Genomic DNA, 22866 nt, shown 5'->3' with positions numbered 1-22866 from the left:
TATACCAAGTCAAGCATGCCGACTCAGTTTGGCTGGATTCCATGCCATAGCAAAATACATAGCATTCTATATTTTACCGTCTTCATACTTCATCTATCTGTGCAAGCCACTAAATGTATATTACTGTAGGTAACTGTCAGGTACTGTCAGTTAGAGGCACATACTGTGTACGACTGTACATAGCCCAACAGCAAAGGCACACAAACTCTAGCATGATCAGATGTTGAGACAACACAAAAGCAATTCCACTTGTGAGAAAACAGGTTATGGCAAAGATAGGAAAACAGTGTTGCTTCAGGGTCCCAGTAGGTCAGTACAGTAAGTGACTGGAGTCTGGCTAGATACAGCTGGAAGGTGGAAGAAATGAGTTGTATCCAGGGTTAGGTGGTTTGCTGAAATTGCTGCATAGCCATATGGCTCATTCCTTGGCTGGGTTTTAACACAGTACAGCTTTGCCTGCAACCGGCAAGTACACACAAACAAAATAAGAACTTAGGTGTAGCCTTCTTTTAGCCAAAGTCCAAACCTACGACAATTGCTTTGTAAAAACCAATAAACATAACCCCTTTCCAATATAAAGTGCCACCCAAGACTTTGAATTTGTTCTCTAATGCACTTTTAGTTTTTGATATCCAAATGGTTTCTACCATGTTTTAGCCACCATATTGAATTTAGATGTCACAAGACGTTATCGGTAGGCAGACTGGCAGAGATCTGATAGTCTGGCTACGCGAGACAATGGTGGTAATGTTAAATATCAGTTGATTTTGAGGTAAAATTAAATACACCCAAAACAGAATTCATTGGCCAGGATAAAAAAAAAGGAAAAATAACTATTGCCTTATATTTTCATCAAGAACAGCAATATCGGCTTAACATGCAGATTGCAGAATGGTGTCTTTTGCCAAATGGAGTCCATCCACACTTACCTCACATGCTCACTTCCATAGGCTTTGACAATATAGTTTTTTTCTTTTTTTTTTAATGCTTGTCACATAAACCATTATCATTAAATCTGTATTATACAGTATATATGGCCCAATGACAGAAGACAGCACTCTTACTGGAATGCAAGGATCAGCAAGTAAGGAGGGAAAAGGCATCCAGGACTGATGACCAACAAAATCCTCCAACTGAACCAACCCACTTCAGCCCCAAAGAACAGACAAGCCCCAAAGGCAGCCAAATAACAGGACGCAACCCAGGACCAAACAAAAAGAAAACTAGCAGCAGACAGTAGGTAATATAACACATCTTTATTGAAACAGTCTCTCAACTGATAACATCAGCTTACAAAGGTGATGGTGCTAGGAGGGGGCGAGTGAAAAAATAAAAATATTAAGAGCTGCTATGAAAACAAAAAGCATTAAAAAAAAGAAAAAGAAAGAAGAGGGAGACGTCATGGGATTGTGAAAGATAACGTGTAAGATTTCATGGGATTGGACCGACAGTGGCAGGGTATTTTTTGCATTTATTTTGTACAAAAAATAAATTAATGAAATCTTTCAAGTTTACAGGAATATCTATTTGTTTTAAACACACAGACTTGCTGATAAATCTAAGTGGATGTCAAGTTCTGCAGTGCGTGTTAAAACATGTACGAATATCTAGACATACCAAAGCAGGCTGACTCTGATAAGGAGGCCCAAAAATAAATGAAAAATAAAAAACAAATTTGACCAATGGGAAACAAAAACTTGTTATAAAAGTGTACTCATGGGCGAACACATTCATAAATTCTGAATGTTCAACATGGCTGAACTCGACAGTCTTTAAGATCTTTTAGGATCTCATCGCTTGAGCATTACCTCGGGAAACACCTCGAGGTCCCTGGGCAGCTCCCCGTTTGTAGCCTTGCTGATAGCCCTCCTTTAGGAAAACAGAACAGGACATTTAGAAATGACCTCAAGATAAATTATTTATACAGCCTTTTGAAGATGACACCTGAGAAGGTCAACTGATGACAACATGGTACAGGGCACAAGAATAAGACATACCTGCCAACATATTTGAATATAGCAGGAGACTTGTGAATTTTTACCTTCTCTCCTGCTGTGCTTCTGAATTGTAATTTCTCCTGGAAAATAAACTTAATTTTGGACAACTCAGCCCAGACTATGGTAAAAGTGAGCATGCCCATTAGGGCTGGGGCAGTAGGGATTTTTGGTTATTGCAGTAACCCAGACTACGGTAAAAGTGAGCATGCCAATTGCTCATGGGTGTTACACGTCCCACTGATATGCAGCCAGGGTCATAATATTAATACCAAGTCAGTGAATACCAGTAAGACTCCCTAATCGGGAGATAAGCGACCGTGAGGCCGCATGTAAAAATTAGCCTGATGGTGGCGCTAAATGGGACACATCCATGTTGATGACATGACTGTAGACATACTGTGTACCGCTTTGGGTGATTTTAGAGCAAAATCTGTAGGAGCAGTGTCCAAAAATGTGTTTGAAAAAGATCGGCCTGATGGTGGCGCTATATGGGACAGATCCATGTTTATGACATGAGTGTATACATACTGTGTACCGATTTGCTTGATTTTAGGGCAAAATGTGTAGGAGCAGTGTCGAAAAATGTGTTTTGCTAGAATTGGCCTCATGGTGGCGCTAGAAGAGAGCCATGTGAGAAATGAGGTTGTGGTTTGGCAGCCAAGGAGTGTGTGTGCAAAGTTTGGCATGGATAGGGGCAACGGTGGCGGAGATATGAGTAGGGCAAAAGTGTGACGTGACGTGACGGACATACAGACGTACAGGCGTACAGCCGGTGGAGGTTTTGATAGTAACTGTGACCTGACGGTCGCAACTACAGTAAGTGAACACGAAGTCAGTCTAATGTTGGCAGGTAATCAATCAGAGATGGTACAGTGCGTCGAAACTAAAGATATGTTTAAAGAAGTGATAAAGGAATCCTTACCCGCTGGTAGGTGCTATTTGAATAGTCGCGGGGCGTGTTAAACTGAGTTTGCCCATAACCACTGTTTGGAGTGTTTGAGAAAGGAGCGCGATAGCCATCATATGCCCCTGCAGACAAAATACAAAATCTGTTGACTCATACCATTCTGCCATCTTCTAAATACTGTATAAAATGTTTCTATGTACAATGTTGTGCATTGGTGTCGCACACTGAAAAAGCAGCGCTACAAGCTCACCACGTGCTGCAGTGCGACCCATTGTGAACTTGTACATCGGCTATTTTCATTGCACAACCCTGGCATGCAACCAATTATAAATCAGGCGTCAAGGTCCTTTGCACACTGCTGCGTTTTGTGTACAGTACCTCATAGGAAATGTCAAATGAGGCTCCTACCTCTGAAACCGTTTGAGGATCCACGGTAGCCATTCATCATGCCACGGGCATTCCGTGGTCCACCCCTGGGTATGGCCCTGCTGTTATAGAAGGACTGGCCCGAACGGTTAAACCCTGGACCTTGTGATGACTGCTGGTGCCCAGCTGCCGGGGTCATGACCTGGTCTTGGGTTTGGAACCCCCCAACAACTGAGTAAGAGCAAACAGAAAAATCTCTATTTAATTATGCTAATCCAAAAGCAGCAGTTATTTTAAAAAGCAATCTATTCTAAAAACTATCAGCAATCGAGACAACTCTCCCTCACCTGACTGCAATGCCTCTTGTGGGATGTCAGACTGGTCTACAACATGCTCTGCTTGGCTGCTAAATCCTGGACCATATCCACTAGGGAATTGACCCGTCTGCTTAAGAGAATCTGCTTGACCATCCGTGTTTGGAGGCACAGGAGCATTCAAGTTAAATACCTATGGGAAGACAGAGAGAAAAAAAAAGTATTGAAATGTCAACTGCTCATGTAGTAACATACATGCACATTAATTTCCTTTACAATTCCATCTAGAAGATCAAACATTAAATCTCTTTTAACAGAAGATTTTACCCATCAAGTCATGTCATCATCTGCTCGTCCTCATGCCAGTTGAATCACAGGTAAAGTTTCTTTGTAAAACATCTGACAGTTTGCCGGCACAGCTCTGTAGGAGCTTTCTCCAAAACAACAGGGCCGATTTTGACCTCGTCTTTTAACCACTTTAACCTTGGCACCCTATTGTGGGCATGTCATTATACTGTAGGTGACATTTTCTTTTAAGAAGTCTATCTACATTACAAGCTTGTGATGTGACAGATTGTGAGCTTGTCAGATTGGCTATTTTCACCATTTGTCATACGATACGACAAAGTAGTTAAAGTACATAGGGCTTAAGTGGTTAAAGCACAAGTCTTCAATGTTTTTCAGGCCGAGGAGAGATGAAGCAGGGACTCCACTATGACTGGCACCTGAGCATGGGTTCTGTAACTTTGTCAAGTTTGTGTATTCTCCAAGCAGCAACACTGCCCCATGGAAAGATGCCACGTTTGTCCCTTCAGGATAAGACAATAGGGCAAGTAGAAGCTGGTGTTCCGTTATGCACACTACGCATTTTTTGGTGTGACTGGGACAAATTTGGTCCAGGCATCTTGGCCCAGAACGGCCCACCACAACCAGCAAGAACCGAACATAGAAGATCCACAAGCCTGGGCTTGTATTATCAATCCACCCTGGGTCCTGCAACTTAGACATCCATTTGGTACCATTGTGCAAATCTTGCCTGTAAATTATAACGGTTGCTACAAACTTATTCAGAACACCAATTACAGCAATATAAGGGAGGTGGGAAGGTCAGCTCAGAATAATCAATAAAATAATTAGCAAATAAATACTTTTAATAAACAGCAAAAACAAATAGCTTCAAATCAAATATTTTCTTAACCACACACAATAAAATAACAAAAAAGTCCTCCAAAGTTTACAGCAAATTAAATTAAAGCTCTCTAAGACATGTAAAACTCCCAAATCATTCAAGTCTAAAAGAAAGCATGCCAACTCAAACTCCAGTCTCTGATCAGTCTATGCAGTCATGTCTTCTCTTCCACACAGTCCGTCCTCAATAGAAATACTCATAATCCACATTAAGTCATCTCCATCCATCCAGTGGGAAATCTAATCTGAAATGAATAGCAAGACTTGGGAAAGAATCCTCTTGCTCCTATAGATGTCTCTCTCTGTACACATTCACCCTGGCCTGCCAGAGTCACCCTCTCCAGATTCCACAAACGTTCTGAGTGCCAATCAGACTAGCATGATAGGTGAGCCAGGCTCGGTCAGAAGAGCTGGAGATGCAAACAACGCAGAGCAAGATGCTCAACCTGCTGGATGTCAAGCTGGCCCTGGACATCAATGCCTAAAGAAAGATGTTGGAAGGAGACGAGCTGCAGCTGTCCGAGGCCCTCTTAGTGCACGCTGGTGCCACAGACACATGCACACGGATGAGGAAACTCGAGGAATCTGGTGGAAGTGCACCAACCTAAAAGATGTAATGTCTGCGCATTCGAAAGATCATGGTCCTGTGAGCGTAGCAAAGGAAACAATACTGAAGAACAGCAGGGCCACAAGAGCTGGGACCCAGTCACAAATGTGAGGGTTGTCCTCCTCGGCCCTGACCAGGAGGAGATAGAAGAGCACCATGTGCGTGTGCGTACAGGGCAGACGACAACAAAACCGAGATGGTTTTTGATGAAGAGTACATCGAGGGTCGTGAATTCTGTATTTTAGGAGAAAGCTGTGCTGTAATGCTGTTATGTAACTCAACCCCCTTCCACCTACCACTGAACCCATAACCTGGACTGCCTTTAGCTTTGGAATCTCATTCTCTGGATTTCACCATACACTGACTACAGTTGGCTCACTGACAAATTTGACAGAACATGTCAATCGCACATTAAAGACAATGATGGCATCCTTTTTCAAAGACAAACGATACATGGGACATGTGGCTTTCAGAGTTACGTTTTGAAATCGTGGGCAGATAGTGGACCTACAGCAGCTGGGTGGCAGGAAACTACAGGTTTCACTCCAGCAGAGGTAGCCCTGGTGGAGTCTTGGGCAGGGTTTTCCAATCACAACAACAATATGCAATATGCACACCGGTCATAATATGAACATGAAATAACCCACATGGCTTCTTATAGAACATAAATCAGTACATTAATAGAAAATAAGAAAGCACATCGTAATTGACACAAAAATACATAGAAAAACATGACTCTGGGCAGAGGTTACTAAATCTATACCTATGAAGCAAGGGTGAGGAACCGGTCTTCTTTGAGTGTTGTTTCCCTTTGACCAGTCTCATGGAACTTGGTCCAGTTTGGAAATGGTACCAGGACTGACATCAATTAATGCTGCCACCCTACCTAACGGAACACCAGCTTCCACTTGTCCTGCCGGGCCTTATGCTGAAGGGACAAATGTGGCCTCTTTCCCATGGGGGCAGTGTTGCTGCTTGGAGCATACACAAGCTCAACAAAGTTACAGGACACATGCTCAGGTGTCCAAAACAAGAGCAAGTACCAACAGAAGGATATTGGGGCTTCCTTGTTTGAGAAAGTTGCTACAGAGCAGTGCTAGCAAACAATTGTTTTGTGGAAAAATAAGCTCTTTTGAATTAATATGAGGGCGAGTAGATAATGACAATCTTTGGAATTCATTTTTGCCATAAAACTACAAATTCCCATGCAGTTGATTCTGAACCTTTATAGTCATGAGAGAAAGAAAAGAGGGGCATTCAGTGGAGAGGAGGAGATGAAAAGTGAAAGACGCAGTGGCCTACTGGGGGAAGTAACTGCCTAATTGTCTGTTGCTCTTCGTGTAAAGTGTTCAAAGTGTGTTCAATGTTACATAGGAATTTAAATTGATAACCATACCATGTTAGAATCAACATGGAAGCGGGCTGGTTGTAAGTGTTGTATTGTTAAATCCATTTACAAAGCCTACCGCTTGCATGGACTGGAATGGTGCTGCGTTCACATTGATGCCTCCACTGTGGGGCGGTTTGGAGACAGGTGGGAAGGCAGGGGGCAGGGAGGACGGGGCAGGGGGCTGCTCAGAAGACAGGGACATCGAAGCCTGGTGAGGGACGAGGGAGGGAGGGTGGAAGGAAGGACGGACGGACGGAAGGTAGTAAGGAAGGAAGGAAAGAAGGATTGAGGAGATGGTGAGGGGAAACAGACATGGTAAACACCAACAGCATTCAGACACACTTAAGGACAGCTCTGATGAGTGCCTGTTGACTAACATCTACCTCTCATTTTGAAAGTTCTGTATCCATAGGCATACTGTATGCCTACACAGACAACCAATGACCAGTGAGGTAAAGCAATGGGTTTACCTGGGTGGGATTGCTGGGCTCTGTCTGCGAGCAGGGCTCTGTTGTGTTAGAGGGTTGGTAGAGGAGGGGTGACGATGATGCCATGGAGGCCTGTGAGGGGAAAAAAAGGTACGTTTTGAGGGGGAAAACTAAGCAAGGTAGAAGAAACCCAGACACTCTGTATTTTATTTATTGTTTTAAGTCTACTTTATGGGCCAAGAGATGGCAAAGAAAAACATACTAATACACAACTGGGCCTCATTCAAGATGTACTCATCTGCTGTTATATTTTAGGTTAGATTACTGTAATGGTCTTCCATAATATTTTACAGAACTCTCTCTCATTGCTTCCATCGTACTTACTTGGGATGATTCTTGCGTTCCAGAAACTGTGTTTGTTTGGGGTAGTCGAGGCTCTGAGTGGGCTGTTCAGGAGGAAATACATTGACAGTAAGTTGCAAAGTCACACATTTAAAAGCTATATTACCCAATCGCTTTTCTTCTAAATGACACTTCAGAGCAATAATACTAAGCTTTGTTTATGGACCGACAGATGTACAGTATTATTCCAAGCCGACGAAGAATGCAGAGTAAAGGAAAAAAATTAAAATTAAAAAAAGGTTAAAGACCTGGAACACAACCCAGCTGCTGTAGGTCCACTGTCTGGCCAGGTTTCATGGGTTGGGCAGACACAATGGCTGGATCCAGGGCTGGTCCATCAAACTCCAACATGGAGTCCTGAAGTAGCAAAGAAAAGATTTCAGGTTAGGTCATAGGTCAGCTGTGTCCAAGTAGAGAAAGTCAAGTGGTACTATATACCTTATGTGCCTTGTGTAACCATACAAAAGTTTAATGTACAGCAGCATGATCATGACATATTAGTTTCTTAATTAGACGATTGTCATGTAAATAATTGCGATTAACGTGTTAATTGTTTATTTGGCTTTGCATTGGAACAAATATAAATTACCTTTCCGTTTGGCTTTTATGCTTCGTAAAAAAAAAAACAATTGCAAAAACATAAATATACAAAGAAATGTCAATGACTGGTACCCAACAGACCACACATTAAATAATTGTATAAAATGGCGGAAATAGACCTACAAGCTCACAACTCACCCTTGTACCTATGAACGGAAACGATTATGCGAAATAATTAGCCAGTAGCTATGCCCCTCCCCTAAAAGCTTTTGTCCAATGCTAGCTTAGCAACCGGCAGCTTGCCAAGGCAAACCTTGGCAAGCAGGAAGTTATTCTAAGCTAGCATTGGACAAAGGCTTTTTGGGAGGGGCATAGCTACTGGCTAATTGTGATTATCTTAAAGAATTTAGATTAGTGTAATGATTGTGACAGGCCCTTCTTGTGAATAGGTATTTTCACCTGCATAAAGTTATAGGTCCCCTGCATCTGGGCCATGAGGTCCTGCACCGCCTGCTTTCTGACCACTGGGTCTGCACCTGTGGTCTGGCCAGGGGAGGCTTGGTTCACAGTGTGGGGTGGTTCTTGGACCAATGTGGCAGGGGGCTGGTGCTGTAGGGAATTCACCATCTGTACCCAACACACAGCAGTAAATGGCAGGTACAGAAGGGATACTTAAACCCTGACTGATATAGATATCCAACAGTAAATAAAGTGCATACCTGGGCCTCCACTGACCACTCCTCCACTTGGTCTTTGTCTGTGCCGCTGTACGACGTTTCTGGAATGAACTGTCTGTTTACGAACTGCAAAAGCAGAAGAACAAGATCACAAATATTACGTAAATTGTATCAGTTTACACTATAACAAATGAATTAAATATGCATAAAAACATACAACAGACAAACTCAGTGATGTCCTTCATTATTCTACTGGACCTTGGCCAGGTTCTAAATTTAGCCTCAAACTCAACGACTGTAGTCTGACCTTATTGAATTTGGGAACATTATATCTCCTTTTTGAAGGTAGCAACATTTGTACCGTATTCTCTATTCAAAACATGGCTAGTGTTTGAAGTGATATTCCTACACAAAGATTTATACAAATAAATATGGTATGTTAAAAAAACAACAGTAAAACCACCATAATCCAGATCTATCAGTAATTTAGACAGTCAGCCTAAGACCAGTTGACCACTCACACCCTCAGCTGTCCACTGCTATAGCAACAGTCCCAAGAAAGCCTGATACTGCCTGCCTTGCAGTTGCTTCACAAACTCAACTGAACATTGAAACCAGTGTCCTGGCTTAGCACCCTAAAGTGACTGCTGACACCATGTCAACTGATCCGAACACATTCTATTTTACATATACTTTTAGAACACCATCAGTTGCCATGGAAACCTCACCTCTGTGGATTCCACTTGAACAGTCTCTGTATATTCTTCAGTAGCCGCTCCTTCTGAAAAAACAAACCAAAACCATCACAAACACGTCCGTCTCATCTTCAATATCTGAAAACTATGGTCTAAGAAGTGGGGTCTGGGGACCCCCAGTGGTCCTTGAGGGGGCTCCCAGCTAAATTAGTTATTGCCAGACCCATGAAATGGGTAGGCCTACATAAGCAAATGTCGGTCTGTCCTGTTTTTCTCCATAGATGGTCATGATGATGACATGATGATGACATGAGGGAGGGATAGACCGACAGACAAAGCCTTCATGTCATCACAATGACATGAGGGAGGGACAGACCGACAGACAAAGCCTTTTGCTTTGTCTGTCGGTCACAATTTGTCTGTTGGTCACAATGATGTCACAAATGATGATGACATGAGGGAGGGACAGACAGCCTATAAAGGGACAGACAGCCTATAAATTTATAGGCCCAGAGGGTTGGCAGAACCGGGGTCTGGCACAACCGGTTGACCTGGTCTAGTTATATAGCACAAAGGTCAATTTAACCACTTGAAATCTATTCACATTGCCTATTTTTAAATAGATAATCTACTAGCTCACAGTTCTTAAACCATTTAAACAAAATCTTGGGCGTCCCTGATGGGGGTCCGCAGCCAAATACATTTCAATGTGGGGGTCTTTGACATGACAATGTTTGAGAAGCACTGCTCTACATCCATGTGTGTTAGGCCGCAGGGGTCTTCAACAGGGGGTCCGGGACCCCCTACTCAGAGTTACTACAGGGGGGGTCGCCAAATCTTTGTGTGATAGGATCATTCTTTTAAATGAACGACTTGAACCCTCGCATCCCTATTCTGAGGAGAACTTTGGCCGAAAATAGCAGATCTACAAGCTCTCAACGCCTCGCAGTGAGGCGTTGAGAGCTTGTAGATCGGCAAATATGTTTGTTGTAGAGGTAAAAAAAAAAAAGAGCAGACCAAGTACAGAGTGATACAAAGTATCGACAACTTAAGTGGTTAAATGTCTGAAACAACGCATTAAAATGAATCCAACATAGACTGACGAGAGTGCTGTCAAACAAGTCTACGAATCCATCTATGAAATCGATGGAAATCTGCAACACAATGTTATACAACATGTAGAGGGGGTCCCTGCTTCATCTCTCTCTCAGCTAAGGGGTCCTTGGCCTGAAAACGTTGAAGATCCCTGTGTTGTGTGACTGTAGCTACCAGGTTCTGACGGCTGCTCCACAGGCTTGGATTCAACCACCACTGCTTCCTCCTCCTCTTCCTCCTTCTCTTCACACACTCCATTCTGATGCGTTTGTGCTCGGTCAAAGTAGCCACTCAGCAGCACCTTGTCCAGAGTGTCCTTTAGTGCTTTGTCTGGAAAACCAAGAGAATTTGGGAATTAACAGAAGCTGCAGCGTAACGGAAAATGAGATATAATAAAAACCAACCAACCAGCAGATTTGGCTTTGCTTATTTGTAGTTTGTTGCATTGAGGGAAAAAAAAGCCAAATCATGACTAAAGGTGGTTGCACACTGCTGCGTTTTTCGGGCCGAATATCGGAGTGAATTTCGGAGCACGTGAATAAAAAAAATCAACCTCACGTTATGTCAGTCACGTTTGCACACTGCCGCCCGTTTCGCGCACCACTCGGTCCCTTGCTCTCTCTATCTCTCTCTTTCTCCTTGCCCTGAAAAACGCATTTCGCAACGAAAAACGCAGCAGTGTGCAACCACCTTTACTCCTGTCTATTAACAACTGTTTAAAGTACCAACCAGTAAGCACTATTAAATTCCTGACCAAGAGATAACTAGAGTACAGTAATTATTTACCGATGGACATAAAACGTACTAAAACGATTACTAGCTGTAAAGTAAATCAGTACGAATGTATCTTTTTGACGCTTATTTTATAAGCAGTTATTAGTTATTTGTAAAATTATACATTTTTCATTATTTGATGGAACTTTTTTTTATTAAATGCTTTTAGCACTGGATATATGCAGGTAATAAATAGAAGAGATGAGACAGGTTAATGACAAATGCTCCCGCTGCTGACAGATGGATTATATTGTCACACCATAATAAAGTATGTTGCATATGAACAATGCTAGACATTTCCAATACATTATGGAATGGTAACCCTAAAATAAACATGTGAGACAACTTACACGTGGTTCCTGCCACAGCCTTATCTCGGCCCTCTAGCAGCTCCCACAGGTGTAGTGATGCTCCGTCATACTGCTCAGTCAACCTGCAAGTCAAACAAGAAGGTCTATGGCCATTGTGCAAATAAATACTCCTTTGGCAATTTGACATTTGTATAAATTACCAACGTGCAATTTGACATTTGTATATTAAATTACCAACGTGCAATTTGACATTTGTTTATTAAATGACCAACTAACGTAAGTCATTTAGTTGCTATAATGGTGCAATGATTATTCTCTCACAAATCAGTATCAATACTGGATGCAGCCATAAGCCATTGCCTCTCAAGCATGTGCTTTAGAGTTGTGAACTGAAAAACGACTTCACGCATTTTCAACCCATCTTCATATACTGTAATTGGTCCTCACTAATCTCATTAGAATATAGTAAAACATAAAAATCTACTCGGTTTGTCTCAGGAGGAGGGCTGTGGACAGTTCAGAGACATGCAGTGACATCATTGTTAGTTTCTTTTTTCCCCCCCCTCTTTTTTTTTTATTAACATGAGATGCTTGCCAACTTTCCAGGACTTAACTTGGATTCGATTTGAGTGTTGATATTACCCTGCAGTATAATGTCACCCAGTAGTAACAAACATCATGGCTGTAATTATATTTGGCCAATCATACCGTTTGATCAGCACCGACTAGATGAAATGTATTTTAGCAAAGAGTTACCAGTCTGGATTGTAAATTATATTTTGCGGGGGATAATCATATTTCTGCCCATGCTGCGCATCACCCTTGGAAGTGTGCAGATTATTATTATTATTATAATTTTCAGTCACATGAAACTGTATTTTATCATTTGGATGTCTGTGCCTTTGCAAACATGTTGCATTGTCAACATACTCCCCAAGATTGGCAGTAACATCTGTGTATATACAGACATACTGTACAGTATACACAGATGGAGGGAAATTGACAATGGCAAATTGGGTGAGAAATAAATTGCTATAACATAATACATTCAGCACCAACTTCCCTCTTTATCTTAACCACCAAAAATACAAAGCATTTCTTTTATACCTGACTTCATAGTCTCTCTCTGGTCCCACCAGCTTGTAGAACTCATCAAGCGATGTGAGATCTGCGTCAGTGAGCAAGGGGGAACCACTGGCATCAGGCTGTTTGAGGTCCTGTCTGACGCTGTCGTCTCCTAACCGGTCCAACAAGAACTGCAACTCCAGAACACTCTTCAGCCTCCGCTGGTCCATCTCCTCCCGTTGCAGCTGCTCCCGTCTTGCAGTCTTCTTCGCTGCCTTTTGGATCTGTACACACAGGAAGTCAGAAAAGAGTGCTCACAAAAATATCTTCCAGAGTACATTATTCCATACAATTGTTAATTAGGCATTTAACATAAGTGACTTTATAAGAACAGAATTATGTATCACCCATATACTGCCATATTGACTATTGAGTACCATGAACATTGACCAACACCTCTGGACTGGAGTATATTGTATTTACGACCCATTATACAAGCCACAATTTTCTGTTGTATGAGAATGTAGTCTTCTTAATCCATCCATACTACTAACTACTGTCCCAATTACTGTTAACGTTTATTTAGGTATAGCAACAACTGAAAACATGTATCCATATAAATATTAAAGGACAACTCCGCCCTAAATCACTTCTAGGCTCATTTTCCTACTTATATTGATCCAAAATGACTGTCCATGGGGTCCATTAGGCACAAATGCTCCTGTTGTCCAGTTTCCCCAGCAGAACCCAGCAGCTCTCATAGCATAGAGTGGAGCCTATAAGCCTATCACTTTTACACTATTTGTTGTGTTCAAAGGTGATTTTCTTTTTCATGAATGTGTTATTAGTTGTCATTACAAACACATCCATATCTTGGTTGTCCCACACAAGCCATCACACTCTCATAAATCATGTTTTGGGCTGAGCATTCAGCACAGGTGCCAATCAAAGTGACTGTACTGGCCAATCACAGGGCATCTTTTCCGGGACTTGGCAAAATACATAAGAGAATATCATCTGTTTAGCAGAGTGTGATGGCTTGTGTGGGACAACGATGACATTGATGTGTTTGATGTGTATGCTATGAGAGCTGCTGGACAACAGGGGCATTTCTGCCTAATAGACCCCATGGACAGTCTTTTTGGATCAATATAAGTAGGAAAATGAGCCTAGAAGTGATTTAGGGCGGAGTTGTCCTTTAAAGTATGGGGAATATGTATGAGTATCACAATAGTGTATAGTTTGATCTCGATCAGGATTTCTAACAGTGAAATCAAATGGCGACTGACCCAGATTTAAAAAACAAACAAGATTGGTGTTCTCAGAGGCAGTTATGGGGTCGACAGCCTTTGAAACATGTGGATGAATGATATTCAAAACAACAACTACAGTATATCTCATCGGATAAGTAAGCTAAAGGGACAAGCATAATGCAGGGACTCACGTCTTGGCCCAAAGCCAGGAAGCATTTCTGCAATTCACGAGCAAAATCGAGGTTGTGGACCACTTCCTGGGACCTTGCTAAAGCCTCCTTTTAAAGGGAGAGAAAAAAATGTAGTGTTAATTAAGAAGAAGGGAACACACACACACACACACACACACACACACACACACACACACACACACACACACACACACACACACACACACACACACACACACACACACACACACACACACACACACACACACACACACACACACACACACACACACACACACACACACACACGTACGTTATTGTATGGTGTAATGAAGACAGTGAGGGGAAAAAAAGCACCAGCTGATAATTTGTGGGTTGAAATGAGCCAACAGTCTAAAATAAAATATGACAGTATTTAATTGTTCCTTTCACTAAACTACACTACAAAAGCCAGGTAAGATGGGATTTCAAAGGTAAATAACTTGGAAGCATAAATAAATGTAAAAATAAAGGCAAATATTCTTTACATAATGAAATAATTGAAAAGGGAATTATTGGACATAGTAGCTACAACAAATAAAAGGCAAATAATAAAAAGGTTAGAACTACTGTAATGTCCAAATTAATAAGACACTAGACAGTGTCTTATACATACCAGCTGATCCTGATTCAGTGCCTCCCCTTTATTCTTCTTAGCTTGATAATCATCCAGTTTACCCTGTAGGAGAAATATTTCAGCATTGGACAGGAGAATAAAATCAATAAGTTGATTGCTCGACCGGATAACAAATCGAACTGAAATTATCACCCAAAACATGAACCACACATAAAAACATTTGAATCTTTACAAAGAAAGAGTATGTGTATGAATGGCGTTCATACATGAAAGACATTGAAACACCAATGTCAGCAAGGAACAGGGTTACCTTTTTCTTCTCCAGGTTGCGAACCTTCTTGTCCATCACTCCCAGAATCTGCTTCATGGCCTCAGAATGATTCCCAGGTCCCAACTCTGGACTAGCAGACTGGGCAGCATTGTTGCCAACCATTGCTGAAGGCATCTAAAGAGAAGATATTATGTAATGAAGAGAAATAATGCCACAGTTGACATTAATTGCACTCTGTTGCGGTCTAAATTAATTGCTTTTGCAATTGCTTGTGTTTAAGAAAACATCCATATTTATAAACCTCATGGCTTTGCAACTGAACCTGGGTTTCTTGTTTATTTCCCACACTCTGATTTCCCAAGTAGATTTGTTTCTCTCTTTGGCTCACTCAAACAGGTTATATTAGGAGAGTAATTACAGTGGTGTGTTATTTCTGTAAAAAAAACAGACCGCTCCACTCTATAACAGAACGATGCCTAATCAAAGGCTCAGAGCACCTGCTTCACTGCATGTGCATGAATGTTATGTTTTATCCAAGATAACAGCCATGTAAACAGTGTCATTTACAATTAAAAATTGCTCTCAAGAATGTTTTTGAAAACATTTGAAATGAGAAATAGACAATGGAGTAACCAAATATGGATTATAATTGATCAACACTTCCTTGTTTGCGCCGAGGCGACGTTGTGCTCGACGGACGGCCAATGCAACTCTTGTGGAATACTTTCACTAATGTAAGCAAGGAAATATTTCGCTTTGTTTTTACTTGGGTCAATTTATTAATGTATTTATTAAGTAGCCGTGTAATAAGCGGGATAACGTCTGACTCTGGCTCGGAGGACATTATCGAGAAATAAAAATCCCTTCAGGCCGATAGCCACCCCTTATTTATCCCTTACGTAATCATACCATCATATTGTGTTGCTTTGAGCTATGAAACAATACAAAACAAGCAGCGCATTGAAGAGCGCATTGAATGCAGAATAAACTGGCAATTTATTGCAATTTTATTTGTCAACTGATTTGATTAACAAAGTGATTAAATAATTGACAGTATGTTTTGTCCGTGCCGCCTCCGGTGTTTGTTTCCCTTAAGTGATTTCCAATTACCCAGCCTTGGTTAAACTCCTCACTTCTACAATTTCAGTTCTTTTAAACGTCCACTGTGCATCCATTTCACAAAGCCAATACCTTAAGCCAATACCAAAAATGAACGTACTGCCACCAAAGAGGTGCTAAATATTCTAGACAATGTTAAATGATCAGCAGATTCAGCACCAGGACATGATGAAATTAGCACAGCTCTAGTGAAAGAGGTCAGATCCTCAATCATTGACCCACTAACTTACATTTTGGGTCTTCCCTAGAAACTGGTGTTGCTCCTAGAATCTTCAAAGTCTGCAATGGTCATCCTATTTTCAGATATGAAGACCAGAGCTCTTTTACACCATCATATATATAAGTTGGTTCAAATTGCTGCAGCTCGCCTTTTAACTGGTTCCAGAAAGTTCGACCATGTCACACCTATTTTGGCCTCCCTCCACTGGCTGCCCATTTTGTTTTGAATAAATTTAGAAATTCTGTAAATTACATACAAGGTAACCTCACACAACCAGGCTTACTCAAAAGCCTGGGCGCGATATGAGGCAGAGAGTGCCTAGAATGTGTTTTTTTTTTTGTTTTGTTTTTACAGTGCGGTGTTCCTGCAAACATATTCCCCGCTGGGGGAAAAACAGTTCTACTTCTCCCGCTCCTTTGGTTGCGCTCGCAATAACAATATCCAATATCCAAACAAAAACATGGATTCTGACAACATTACACCTATTAAGAGCAACAATCTATTTAGGTTTGTTTCAACGGGGGGATGTAAACAGACTTGCACCGCATAACGTAACTTCCCTCAGCACTTTCCCCAAATTCGAGCATTTCCGTTTAGGCGACTCACAGCGCAGGTCGTGCCCAGGGTGCATACAAGGCCACGTCCAAGCCAACTGGCGAGCTTAGATAAAAACTAAAAGGAGACTGGGCCTGCTAATTTAGCTCTGATACTTTGGAATGCCTTGCCCCAGGACATCAGGCTTGCCAAGTCGGTGTCTCAATTTAAATGGCTTCTGAAAACTCACCTATCACTTTTACAAAGCTGCTTTAATGTAGCTTTTGATGTTATGATTTATTTCTGTTTTATTATCTATTGTTGTGTTTATCGATTTATTTATTGGATTGTTTTTATTTTCTGCTAAGCAGAACTTGTGTCATGCCCATTGGTGTATGTCATGTTTTGCGATTTCTTCTGTTAAGCACTTTGTGACCGCTCTTAAAAAGGTGCTATACAAATTAAATAAAGTTAATTATTAAAATAATCCTCCAATTCAAATAATAATACATGGCTCCCGTAAAAATCACGTAGCAAGTCTGCCCTTAAAGATCTGAGACAAAATCTCCACTGTATTAGAAAATGAAGGGGCACATGGCGCAGTGGTTTGCGCATCGCCTAGAAGGTCCTGGGTTTGATTCCCGCCGGGGAACGCTGTGGGCGTGTTCTCTCCTCCACGTCATCAGCGCCCACACCCTAGGTGGGGTTGGCAATAGGGCCTTTCTGTGTGGGGTTTGCATGTTCTCCCCATGTTTCCTAGGGTAGGTACCCTCACAAAAACATGCAGTAATCCTGGTCTCTATAATGCCTCCCCCTAGGCCCTAGTTGGAATAACGTGTTCCTTCCACGCGCAGACGCGCTACGTCCAAACCGGGGAAATCCCCCCTGTCAGGTGAAAAGAAGCAACTTGGACTACTCATGCATAGAAGGAAGCATGAGGTCAGTCCGTTGTCTCCCCAGGCGTGGCAGAGGGAGTGCAGAGCCCAGGATTACAATAGGCAATTGGCACTGGGTGAAAAAAATGGGTTACAAAATCGTGGGATAAGAAGAAAAAAAAAAGAAAAAGAAAATGGATGGAAATGAGGATTTTTTTTCTGTTATGGATGGAGAGCAAGGTCTTCTAAAAGTTGTAAATCCAATCTTGGTCCTTTATTATTTCTTGTTTATAGTAATGATTATGCTGCAGTAAAATATACTGTATTGCTTATTTTATTCTTAGATGACAGAAATCTGGTTCTTTCCCACTAACATTTCAAAACCCTTATCAGTGAGGCAAACCTTGTACCTCAGTCATTATATTGTTAGGATTAAGTGTAAAGACAAAGCTAAGCTCTTTATTGAGGGCAAAGTAATTGATTGGCATCATCCACTAGATTTTAATCAATAAAAGGTTTTGGAAAAAGCATATCAATTTAAAAAAAAGTGAGAGATAACATTTTCCAGAATTGTTAGGTCTCTGGCCTTCTAACCTTTACGACAGCTTAATAATTTAAATCCATACCTACTGTAAAGCTGTACTGGGCCAGTACGTATCCTACTGAGCTAAATACTCCGTACAATTCAGAAAAGGTGTGTTAGACTACTACATTTTCCAAGTCCAGGGAACCATCTACATCTCTTTTGTAAACTCAAACTATTGACCAAGTTTGATATTAACATCCTACAAGCATTTTCTTATTTCAATTACAAAATGAGATTTCAGGTCAGCGCTTCACCACACCAGTGTTTCCAACCATATCTATCTGTAAATATTCCTACATTCAGTGTTACCTAATACCTAAGGAGACAAACAAACATCTCCCTTTTGTTTCCATCACATCCACAGACAGAATGTATATCGAATCAAATCAGCACCGTCCTGGGTAAAAATGTTGTTCTCATTTTCAAAGCCCAGTGTCGGCAGTTGTCAAGGCTAACTGATGTTTGATTGATCATACTGTGATACAAAAAGCAAATCTAGTAAAGAACTGAGATATAGTGCTCCATTACCCCCGTTACACCAACATTAACCCCTTTTACAGTCCTAGAAGAAAGTGTTACCCCTGTTGTAGTAACGTTGTTACCCCCATTAGTAGTAAAATTGTTCCCCTCTACAGCAGTGGTTCTCAACCTGTGGGTCGGGACCCGCAGGGGGTCCCCAAAATATTTGTGGGGGTCCCCAAATGTTTAGCTAAATGTTAACACTTTTTCCGGCCAATAGGGACGAGCTGTAATTGTTGAAGCCCCATCCCCATCTTTCCTGCTATTGGCTGGGCTTTAAACAGCCATAACTCCAGTTCGCAGCATGGTACCGTCTCGAAACTTGGTGTCTGGACTTGTTGATGCCCCCGTAAAGGCCCTCTTACATCTAACAACTTTGAAAATATTTCTCAGTCGAAATAAAGTCGCGGCGCGCTCCCGTGATTCAATCGTTAAATGTGAGGTAGGGTTAGTGTTTTCCGACTCGATTTTTACCCCAACTTGAGAGCCAGATTCTGTTACGAGAATATAAAACTCGTTTAATATTTTCACAAATCGGGGCTGAGTCTGAATGAATACAATGACGTAGCCTACAACCAAAACAGAACGAGCCAAAAGCTAAACCATTCATTCCCCAAGACGCTGCTGAGCTGCCAACCTGGTCGTTCGTTGTTGGTGCGGCTACTAGGCCTACGACAGCCCTTCGCATTTCCATTATTCCAAACATTCAACGTTGATAATAAGTTGATAGGATCAAGCCGGCTAGACTGAGAGAGGAGAGGGCTGAGGGAGGAAGGCGGAGCTCGGTGTGTCTGCACTGCATGTGCAGTGATGGAAAAAGTAATCAAGTAAAAGTATCAATATAGCAATACTGCGATGCGACGCACTGTGACTGAGCTTGTAAATCGGCTATTTTCATTTATGGTTAGCCTAATGCTTTATAATATTATAATTTATATAGGAACACAAGGCTATATCCTAATAGGCATATTTCAGCAAATAAAAGGGAATCTTGAACCAGTCTTTACAAAATCTTTAGAGGCATCTCACATCTAACAACTGAAATCTTTGAAAAAACATTATAAAGTTTTTGGAAAGTCTTTTTCAAATCTTAGTGTGAGAGGGTAGTCTTTGAGAAATCTTTCCAAATCTGTCAAAAATCTTATCAAAGTTGTTAGGTGTAAAGGCCTGTCCATACTTTGACCGAAACCGCCGTTTTCGGTCAAAAGGTCCTTTTCTACCATAAAATGATATCCCTCAGGACTTCTGAAAAGCATTGGACCGAACGAGAGTTCGGAAATTTGCACATCGGAAAACACAACTCTCCGAACATTTCGGTCGAAGTATGGAGAGGCCTTTAGGCTGGCTTTAGCTGTAATTGTTGAAGCCCCGCCCCCTCTTACAAGTCTGATGTTTCTGCCCGCCCTGGCGGTCGCTTCTCGCCCTTAGGGCGTCTTACCGGTAACATTGTTTTCTCACTCAACAGTAAACAGACCCAAGTGCTTGTCAGGGTTGGGGGTCCCCAGTTCAAATATGTGGAATAGATCGAGTCAAATTAAATGTAATGCCAACTCCTACAATTCCAAGTGCTTGTCAGGGTTGGGGGTCCCCAGTTCAAATATGATTATTGTGGGGGTCACGGCCTGAAAAGGTTGAGAACCACTGCTCTACAGCAGTGGTTTTCAACCAGTAGTCCTTGAGGGGGTTCCAGGTGGTCCCCAGCGAAATGATGGAGAGTTGGTAACCAAATGGACCCTTATGGATCTTTAACTCCAAGTCCAGAAGAAGGTATCATTGCCCCTGTTAACAGGCCAGAGATACTGATCGGTAACGTCTGCTACAGTGCAGTGCAGAGATACTGACAGCCAGGTAACGGTCACTTCTGCTACAGACAGTCCTGAGATACAGACGGGTAACGTCACCTCGGCTCTAGTCCATGCGGAGGATAACGCTATCCCTGTTACAGTCCAGAAGCAGGTAATGTAACGTGCCCCTGTTGTTCTGATCCCCTGATCCCCCATGTTGCATTGTTAGCAGGCTAACTAGCCTGCAAGCTAAGCAGGTATTGATGCTGCTTTGCCAGGGTATTATTATTACTATTATTATGATGAAACCACGACACAAAGGCTCCGGGGTTTCAAGCTAAAGAAAACGAATCCACATCACTTTGCCTAATTTAGACGGTTAACGGAATTCATGGCAAAACTTACACAGGTTCGACTTTGGTTTTTGTCCGGTCGTCACGGGGAGAAGATGACTGGACATTACGACGACTATTACATACATTTTTAGTCAGAAATCGTCATTCTACTTAATAGAAATGTTCTCATACCTTTGTACTCTTTGTCCTCAAAGAGATTTTGTTCACTGGACTGAGTTGTTTAAGGTACAATGTGCTTCGTGTAAATCGAGTGGTATTTTAGTCGTACAGATGCTCGTGTCGACCAATAGCTGACTAGCTCCAGCTATCTGACCATAGAGCTAACTGCTAAATGCTAACGTTAACTGCCTAAGGACCCCGGTGGTTGTTTTAAAATAGCCTGACCGTAAATCCGATTTCTGTCTTCTTTTTGTTTTCTTCTTTTTTTAATTTCAACGACAGTTTTGGCCTTTATTGACTTATAAATAGTTGGCTGTTGAGTTTCATTGTCTGCTTTGAATTATATTACTAGTGCTGTTGTGTTTGTTAATTGTGAAAAATGTGCTGTTACATGTTTTCAGCACATTGTATAGTATAATAATAACAACAACAATAATAATACTTATTACTTAAAGGAAAAATATGCAAGCTTGTGTGTACACAAAAACATCCCCCCTCCCCTCTATGACAGGCATCAAACAGGTCGTTGTCTTTGATGCTTTCATTGATTTAAGAGATCACTAACGAGGATTTTACATTTTTATTGCCCAATCAATTACCTTAGTGCACAACCCCTTTAAAGTTCAAAGGGAGCAATTAAGAGCTCTGGCTGAGCTCCCCTGACAAAAACATCCCTCCACTGTTTCTGTTGACATTTAATGTCAACATAAAGAGTGGAACAGAACAGAAATACAGACGGGATGTGTCTTTCTGCAAGGAACACCCCAGCACAATAATATAGTTACTGATGAAGGGAAATGACTGCTAATAATGTATATACATATACATGTTTTAATAGTCTTAAAGTTCATTATAATTCCTTTAAAGCTCAGACTTTGACACACTAGGCCATACATGGGCAACTGGCGGCCCGGGGGCCACATGCGGCCCCCACTTTCACTTAATGCGGCCCACAGGTTAATATTAGAATACTGATATATTATTGATTTCAGCTGTTACAATTCCAAACATGACCTGCTTTAATTACGTCAGTCTATATTAGTAGCTTAATGACTAGTATAGTAGTATGTCCAATGTATTTGTATTTAGGTTCATAAAGTTAACATATAACTAAATGTGTTTGAAATTAAATCAAAATGTTACATTTCAGGATTCCAATTAAGAAATAACAAAAAATAATTCAGGATTCCAATTCAAAAGAAGCAAAAATAGCCGATCTACAAGCTCAAAACGCATCGCTGCGCGATGCGTTTTGAGCTTATAGATCTGCTATTTTTGCTTCTTTTGTATGCAATACTAGAATGACAAATGTGGCCCTCTGGAGTGAAGGTGGAAATATAGTGGCCCTCACCATCATCAAAGTTGCCCACTCCTGCACTAGGTCAAATAAGAAAGCAGATTAGAGGAAACTGTAAGATGGGGCACTGGGTCAATTGAAAAGGTGAAACCTAGGATGTGATTTGCATGTGCTGGTAGTGTGGAACTGTGGATGGGATTACATGCCTGGCTGGCTGCTCTTTACCATATGTCATTAGGGCGGCCGCAGCTTAGTGGGTAGAGAGGCCGTCTTGTAATCAGAAGGTCACCAGTTTACCCCCCCATGACCAGCTGAGCAGCCATCAGCTGGGTGAACCTGAAAACGTAATTT

At 41.5% G+C, this 22866-nt stretch overlaps 1 protein-coding gene across 5 annotated transcripts; it reads right to left on the bottom strand.

Moving 5' to 3' along the window:
* Nucleotides 1-38: 38 nt before the first annotated feature.
* caprin1a (cell cycle associated protein 1a) lies at nt 39-21360 on the bottom strand. Of its 5 annotated transcripts, XM_080729937.1 has the most exons (19): nt 21231-21360; nt 15106-15240; nt 14835-14897; nt 14201-14287; nt 12799-13040; nt 11731-11813; nt 10781-10936; nt 9545-9597; nt 8859-8942; nt 8599-8766; nt 7848-7956; nt 7582-7643; nt 7240-7329; nt 6837-6977; nt 3618-3777; nt 3313-3501; nt 2920-3026; nt 1809-1869; nt 299-456 (listed from the first exon to the last, which is right to left on the bottom strand). In XM_080729937.1, exons 2-19 carry the CDS (start codon nt 15238-15240, stop codon nt 437-439), a joined length of 2010 nt encoding a protein of 669 aa, XP_080586063.1. In that variant the 5' UTR covers nt 21231-21360; the 3' UTR covers nt 299-436. The 5 variants fall into 5 exon arrangements, with proteins under 5 accessions (XP_080586065.1, XP_080586063.1, XP_080586062.1 ...); XM_080729939.1 differs by lacking the exon at nt 2920-3026 and having other exon boundaries at nt 39-456; XM_080729936.1 differs by lacking the exon at nt 299-456 and having other exon boundaries at nt 1008-1869.
* Nucleotides 21361-22866: the final 1506 nt, after the last annotated feature.

Source organism: Nannobrachium achirus, assembly GCF_963921795.1.
Source record: "Nannobrachium achirus genome assembly, chromosome: 7".
Taxonomy (NCBI): Eukaryota; Metazoa; Chordata; class Actinopteri; order Myctophiformes; family Myctophidae; genus Nannobrachium; species Nannobrachium achirus.
The sequence above is the reverse complement of the archived record's forward strand: the minus strand, read 5'-3'. Positions and strand labels throughout refer to the sequence as shown.